General features: G+C 26.6%; 1 protein-coding gene across 1 annotated transcript in view; it reads left to right on the top strand.

The window, feature by feature from the left end:
• The window catches only part of LOC105361000 (protein MLP1), a 24,666-nt gene extending 16,675 nt beyond the window's left edge, over positions 1–7,991 (top strand). Inside the window, exons 18-27 of the mRNA XM_011498074.1 lie at positions 469–624; positions 883–990; positions 2,128–2,403; positions 3,290–3,344; positions 3,426–3,564; positions 4,147–4,255; positions 4,332–4,435; positions 4,768–4,912; positions 6,932–7,035; positions 7,774–7,991. Of these exons, the coding sequence (XP_011496376.1) occupies positions 469–624; positions 883–990; positions 2,128–2,403; positions 3,290–3,344; positions 3,426–3,564; positions 4,147–4,255; positions 4,332–4,435; positions 4,768–4,912; positions 6,932–7,035; positions 7,774–7,849 (1,272 nt within the window). The 3' untranslated portion in view covers positions 7,850–7,991. The remainder of the gene's footprint in view (positions 1–468; positions 625–882; positions 991–2,127; positions 2,404–3,289; positions 3,345–3,425; positions 3,565–4,146; positions 4,256–4,331; positions 4,436–4,767; positions 4,913–6,931; positions 7,036–7,773) is intronic.
• The last annotated feature ends 228 nt before the right edge of the window (positions 7,992–8,219 follow it).

The raw sequence follows: 8,219 nt of genomic DNA, 5'->3' as shown, positions 1-8,219 counted from the left end.
CAAATTCCTTGCGCAAATTCTTGCACTTACTTGCATTAATTTCTTAAAGAATAAACAAAAAATATACGGGTAAATATGCCTATTTTCAATTTCATACAAAAAACACATTATAACATACAAATGTTATGTATTGGTTTCATTCATTCAAGATTCATTCGAGTCAATTGGCACTGTACAAATGACTTGAATGTATAAACAAAAATCCCGTCTCTCTTATTAGCTCGACTAATAGTTTTCTTTACTTTTAACATACGCACAATACCATTGTGTCGTTTTGATAGTAAAGAAACTGGCGAGAGAGGGAGAGGGAGAGAGAGAGAGAGAGAGAGAGATAGCTCGATCGAAAAAGCTAATATATCACACATATTAACGGCGCGATTAATAAATTATTTATTCCCTGATATGCCTAACAATCGCTGAGTAAGTGAAAAATAAATTGAATTAATAATCGAATCGAGTCCCTCGCAGCTGGAGGAGGAGAGGCTGTTGGCAAGCGGGCGGACAAAAATGCCGGGGATGAAGGTGCGGATGGAGTTGGCTTGGCAGAAGGAGCGCGAAGATCAGCAGCGCCTCCTACAGGAAACGGCGACGCTCGCCCGCGACCTCAGACAAACGCTCTTTGAGGTATGCAATCGCTTCGATGACTTGATGTAATTCCAATCGGGTACCGCTCCATTCTACATTGCCAATATTTTCTAGTACATCTATTTTGCTCTGTGCATATATTTTTTATTTGCCTATTACATTGGTATTTTAACTTTTAGAAGAATTTTAAAAGCGAGCGGCAATTTATGCCGACGAAATTCAAGAATTCACTATAAAGTAAAGAAAGTCAATGTATTTATTCATTGTACAAATTGTGAAGTTATCATATTGCTCTAGGTGGAGAGAGAACGTGATAAGGAGCGTTTGGAGAACAAGAGAAGACAAGATCAATTGAAGAAAATATTTGACGAAGAGAAGGATGAAAATAAGAAGAAGCTTATCGAGGTAAGAATAAAAAATTGATTATTACTCATTTTATGCGAGTATGTCGTGTTTTAAATGTAAATTAATTTTTAATTAATTTTTTAATTATATTAAATATTGCTGCAATATTTAAAGCGATAAAAATTATAAAAAAAAAAGCTATAAAAATATGCATGTATTTCAACTATTCTATTAAGGTTTCAATTAAATCATTAGATACATTATTATTATTATTATTATTATTATTATTATTAAATATCTGAAATATAATTTTCATTGACTTAAAAAAAAAAAAAAATTATATATATAATTTTTTTTTTTTTTTAAAAAAAAAAAAAAATTATATATATAATTTTTTTTTTTTTTTAAAAAAAAAAAAAAAAAAAAAAAAAAACAATTATATATATAATTTATTTAAAAGCTATGGAAATTGTTGATTTATTAGTAGTTTTTAAATTATTAATCGAGTTTAAGAGAAGCTTTCATTATATAAATGTAATCAAACGAAATAAAAATAATTTCATTACAAAATTATCACATCATCCTCCAACTTATATGCCTTCGCGACTTAGCAAATGTAGTTAAAAAAAAAAAAAAATTTCACGTTTATACTTTAAGGGTTAATTAAATGATGATGGCATCATTATTTTAAGCATTTAATTTAAACTTTTAAGTAATATTTGTTTTGTTTGCTTTTGTTTTAATAACATAATTCAATGGATTATTTAATTAGTCGATAATAATATTGTCCGACGAAACAAGATATTGATATTTGCAATTTATAATTGAAGAGTATTAAAACGCTAAAAATAAAGCTAAAGGTAAACGTGCGTATCGAGTGATTTTTATATTGAAAGAAAATTTCATGATTATCCAAATAGGATGAATTCTAACGCAACCGTCGTACTTTAGCATTGAACGGGAAAAATATTACGAAAAATATCGAATTAAATGCAATGATATTGAGATAAACCCGATGCACACGTATTATTGCTTGTATATGTGCAGAGTGAAGGTATAATTCATAAGTCGTGTTAAGAAACATTGGAATGGCCAGTGAGTTATGGTTTTGTAATTATTCTTAAGAATTAGTCTTAAGACTTGGCAGTTGTCATGTAATAAATGCATTGCCAATAATAACCCGAATCGTCGTGACAGTTGCAGTGCGATCTGCTGGAGTTGCGCGATGCACATGCAAAGTTGCGCACGAGCAACGAGAAGATGCGTCGGGAAAAGGAGCGCCAGGATCGGGAGCGGGAAGATCTTCGTGGGATGTTGACCAGCAAACGCCGCCAAGAGCAGACAGAGGCACGCAACCTCAACATCCTCCTCCAGCAGGTCGACGATCTTATGAGGCTCTTCCCGGAGATAAATGGGGTCCAGGGGCAGCAGTCGCCTGAAATTTACACACCAACACCGCCGAGAAGACTCAAGGTATCGTTTGAAATTAGAGGAGAGCGATTAATAAAGCGATTGTGCTCCTCTGCTGGGAGACGCGCGAAATTGGAAATTAAACGCTAAAGAAATTTTCAACAAACTTAAATGTTCCGCCAAGGATTGTAGATTACATTTTTCACAAGCGCATTTGTATATTTGCCTATCGAAGGCCGGAGGATGATATAATGCATTTTCATTTTCTTGTTTATTTTCCAATCTGAAAGTCTATCGAATCCTGCAACAAATCTCTTTATTAATCGGATCGACAAATCAACTTTATAGTATTTTAATTTTTGTTTTTGTTGTTTTTTATTTTATAGAGTAATGTTTGAATAAAAAATGAAAAGCTTTAGTAATTCATAGTCTAATTTAGTCATCGATAAATTTTTCATAGAAAATTATCGATTAAAAATGTTTTTAATCTTAATATTAATTATATTGATTAATTATATTAATTATACAGTTTAACACTTATTTAACTTGGCTTTTTACATATAATTTAATAATAAGAAGAAGAAAAAAGCAAAACAAACAAAAAATAAAAAAAAACAAAAAAAAACAAAACAAAAAAAATAAATATATAAAAATATTAATATCTGAATAAATATTATTTATTCAGATATTATTTATTTTTATTCTTATTCATATGTTCCCTATTGTAACTTGATAAATAAAAAATATATATGCATATTTCATGGATAATAGTTTAAAAACAAATTTCTAAGCCAAAAATTAATGAAACCATAGGTATGATATTCCTTATATATAAGTATAAAGATGATAAGAAAGATCATGAAACGTTTAGGTTTATGGAGATAATCGCTATAAAAAACATTTACTTGTTATAAATATTTTATATTATCTATTGTTTAAATTTCCGTAGGGGCCTAAATCCAGAGAATCGTCGCCAATGTTGGATTCGAAGGACGATAGCAAGAGTATGCATTTAATAATAATAATAATGAGATTAGATTCGATGAAAAATGAGCTGGATAATAATTTATAATGTAAATTTTTAGCAAATTTGTTTATACCCACTGCAAAGACGGAAAAATTAGAATATACCATTAACAAATTAATGGAAGTAGCCAAGGAATTGCAGGAGAGCAAAAGAGCTGCTGACGAAAGTGCAACTCGTTCTAAAAAATTGGGAAAACGGTTAGCGATTTTCACAAACTATATAAAATATGATACATTATATATATATATATATATATATATATATATATATTATAATCAATTTAAAAAAAAAAAAATAATAAATTACTATTTCATGATTGAGGAAAAAGACTAATATTATCTATAATATTTCTTAGTAATTTAATAATGTATTGTAAGTAATATTTAAATTTATTTACAAACTTTCATCAGGATTAATTTCTATGTATAATTCAATGATATATTATCGTGCTTAAAAATAATTTTTATTGAACTATAGGTGCTTTAAATTAATAAATAAATCAGTGTGATATAATTCCATAATGAGAATCATTGGTTCGACACAAGTTTAAACATGATTATTTATATACTTTAATATCATAGAATTAACAAAGTCAGAAGTAATCCAAAATGTCATTAAATTAATTATAATGATTCTAGAGTTACTAGGCATTAAGAATTTTTAAAATATTTTAAAAATATCATTCAAATATTTCAAATCGATATCTTTTATAGAGGGAGATAGAAATTCAAATTAGTAAATATTTTGAGATAAACATTTTATTGTTTTTTCTCGAGCAGGTCATCGTCGATAGACAATACCGAAAAAAATAGTATTTCAACTCGTTCCAAACCAAGTTTAAAAAGAAAAAGTCTGTCATTGGAACAAACGTCAGGAAAGCATGAACAAGTATCTTCATTATTCCTCTTTATAGTTCATTTGCCGTTCGTAATTTAATTTAATGATTTATTTCTGCTTTTTGTAGTCGATTTGGAGAAATAATAGTAACGTTTCAAGTTTACAATCTCTCAATGGATCTGACGTGGATAATCGTCATTATAATCTCCAGCGAGACTCCAGTATTGAGAGGCAAGTATTTATATTATTTTTCTCCAACACTTATTGCATATTAAAAATATGATGGACAAATTATAATTAAAGTAAAGATAAAAAGTATAAATTATAATTAAGCCATTAGGTAAATATATGCATATATAATTTAAAACATCTCGACTGCTTTATTTATTTTAAATATCAATCCATATAATATCCTAATATTATTATTTGATGATTAATAAAACGAAAATGTTAAATTTTTTCTTTTCATCATTTTTAAAAAACATAATTATTCCCTATTATAGTAGAATATTTGCCTTAACGATTAATAATAATAATGATTTAATAATTATATTCTTTAACAGTCATTTATCGAACGAATCTACTAAAAGTGAAATTCTACGTCATGAGAAGAAATACAGCAAAGGAATAATTCGTAGAATTACTACGAAATTAACAAAATCAGCAAGTGTCGAAGATTCAAATAGTTCACTCGAATCATCGCTTCAGGTAAATGAACGATAACAAAAAATTAATATACAAAAATTTTGGTTGTCTATTTATTTACATAATAATCGATGAAATTATTAATTAAATCATCAAAAAATATTTTTGTGATTTTAGTCCATACGACTGTTACGTTTTTTGGAATAAATGACTTGCAAGGCTAAGAGAAGATGTAATTTACTTAGAAAAAAAAAACATAATGACTTTAGTGAAAAATTATTGTGTAACGGTTGAAATAAATCAAAGTGAAATACGTTAAATATTTTACTGCATTAATGAAATTAATATTCATTATTATTATTATTATTTTTTTTTTTTTTTTTTTTTTTTTTTTTTTTTTTTTTATATATATAATACATTACAAGTATTTTTTTTTATGCTCATTTTATATTAGAAAGTAACTGATAAAAATATATAATAGATTGTATTGGTACGTTTTTCAACTATTAAAGATGTATTTCAAATATCGAATTTTTTCTTATAAAGTAATAATTCAATACTTTAATCGTACATCCAACGATAAAAGTCCTATAGGCAATAAATTACTCAACTGAAAGTTGGATAGAAATTTGAGTACCAAAAAACTTAAGGTATTCATATTAATAAAAATGGTAACTATATAGAGTTGCAACTTTAACTGAAGAAATATTTGACGGAGTCGAATTATTGGTTAAGTTCAACATGTTAGATAGATAAAATAATGTAGTGTTAAAAAATTTGGAATTTTTTGTAGTTAATACATTTGTTTTATGTAAATCCCATTTGTGTTATGGTTCCGAGTACATAAAACATCATCCGTTCGAGCATTAAAATTTTCATTTTAAATGAATTTTTATAGATTCATCTTGTTTGTTTACATGCTGTTTAGTGAAAAAGAAAATGAAAAAAGAAAAAAGAGAAAAGTAAAAAACTTGGTAAAAACTGTACATTTCTTACATAATGATATAAAATTATATAAAATGTCGGATTGATTAAATGGAATGATTAAATTAGGATTGCATCTTAATTACCATCTTGTATACAATTTTTAAAGTTTATTACATACATTGAAAGCCATATTATTAAAATACATTATATAAGCACATAATAATTTTTCAATATACGATACTATAAATAAATGTTTTTAATACACAAACGAATAATTCCATTTCTTGCATAAATTAATATCAATATTATTATCCCTATTTATGTATGTAAAATGTGTTTAATTATTGCATATACATATTTACATTACGAATATTTTATAGTTTATGTAAATATAATGGATTATAAAGTTGCTGTCATAATTTAAAAATATATAAAAAATAATAAACGATATCGAATTACAAAATTGATTTTATAAAACTTGATGTCTCGTGATTATATTGCTTTTTAACGCTAACAGACGTTGAGAAATGTTCAAAAATAAATGAACAATAATATAAAATTAAACAATGTTTATAATAAACCTCATGTTTTAACACATAATTTTTGTGATTTAGATGTTTTATTGCACACAAAAATATGTCTGAAATAATATTGCACGTGCTCAATTGTTAAAAAATAACATATAAATTTATTTATTGTTCAAGTAACGTTGATTGTCATGAAATTGACAAAAAAAAAAAAAAAAAAAAAAAAAAAAAAAAAAAAAAAAAAAAAGAAATTGAAAAGATCCTTAAAAATTCATTTAAATTTATAAAATTGGATTACATGTATAACAATGTACACATACTTCATCCAATGTAAAATGCAATGTAAAACCTTGGATTGGACACTCACTAAACTTCAAATTAAATTCCTCCTTAAAATAATTAAAGCTTTGCAATTTACATTACTATTCTTGTTTCCTTCTTATAGTAGCAAATGATATAACTTACTAGTTCACAGAAGTTTTCTACTATATTTTTTTACCATTTAGTATTTTTACATACAATTTCCGACCTTTGTGACATAAGAATTGATTAGAGTTTTGCCAGAAGTTCGATACGTTAAGGCCCGATGTTTCTAATTATGTTTATATAAATAAAATTTTCCTTCTAGACTTCAGCATCGGAGACGAGTCTTATTGAGAACACGAAAAAAGATAAGAAGAATCTGAAGAAAAAGTTGTCGAACATGTTTAAGCGGAGCTCGAAAAGCAACGGGTACGTATTATGTCTCTTCACCGTTCCTTCTCTTTACGTGTTTGATTTATGTCTCGAGCTGCAAAGCGATAGAACCAATGGACCTTAATTAGCGCGATAAATGCGATCTTTCCATACGGTAAAGCTAATATTCTCCTTATTATCATGATAACTCGGAATTATATGTATTAGTTATGTACAAGTATTGTGTAAGGTTTAATAATGCACAAGTGGGCTAAACTTTAAAGGTTTTTATGTGATTTCATATGAGAGTTTCTGCTGAGGCATGTGAAGGAAAAAAAAACTATGCTATATTTTTTCTACGTCATTCTGCCTTTTCATTTTACCACTAAAGTAATTCTTAATTATTAGCAAAGATTAAACGGGAAAATTTTGAAGGGACCGTTAAAGATTCTTCTCTCTACATGTATTTTTAATTTTATTCATAATGCTTTTAACATTTAGAGTATAATTAAGAATAATAACGGTTTATTTAAAAGATAAGGTTTCATTATTTACCAATGAATTCTTCGTAATTTTGATTATTTTATAATTATGCAGAAAAATCAGTACTTACGGTTACGCAGCTTACTAATAATAGTTTTAAAAAATTTTTTAATAAACCATTGACCAATAGATTATATATAAAGTAAATAAAATGTACAACATTCGCCACCTAATTTCACCTACACATTGCCATACTTAAAATAATTGCAATAATTTTTATAGTATTATTTGATATTTCAATTTTAATTTTAGGTTAGATAAAAAATTGGATTCAAAGGATAACAGTAGACCTTCTTCGAGAAATTCAACGGTATCGTCAAAACTTTAAAGTTTTAAGCAACTCCTAGCAAATTAATAACAATTTTTTCATTTGTTAGTTAATTTTTATGTGTAAAGAAAGCAAACCTTTACCAGATAGGCATTTTATTGTAAATACACGCGTATATCTATTCAGCTGTATAATAATTCAAACGAAAAACTGAATAAGTTAGATTAAATTAACGAAAAATTATAAAATCTGTTCTGGAAATCGATCTTTACATTCTTATTCATAGCTTCGTCTTATCATACTCTTAAAAATTCTTATTAAAATTATTTAAACCATCAATTGGAGAACGAGACATTATCGATTAAATTTAATCGGATAATATATTTGTCTTTTATGAAGGATTACTATTCCAATAAAGTAATTATGTAAT

Source organism: Ceratosolen solmsi, unplaced genomic scaffold (genome assembly GCF_000503995.2).
Source record: "Ceratosolen solmsi marchali unplaced genomic scaffold, CerSol_1.0 scaffold14, whole genome shotgun sequence".
Lineage (NCBI taxonomy): Eukaryota > Metazoa > Arthropoda > Insecta > Hymenoptera > Agaonidae > Ceratosolen > Ceratosolen solmsi.
This window is presented reverse-complemented; position numbering and strand designations above follow the sequence as displayed.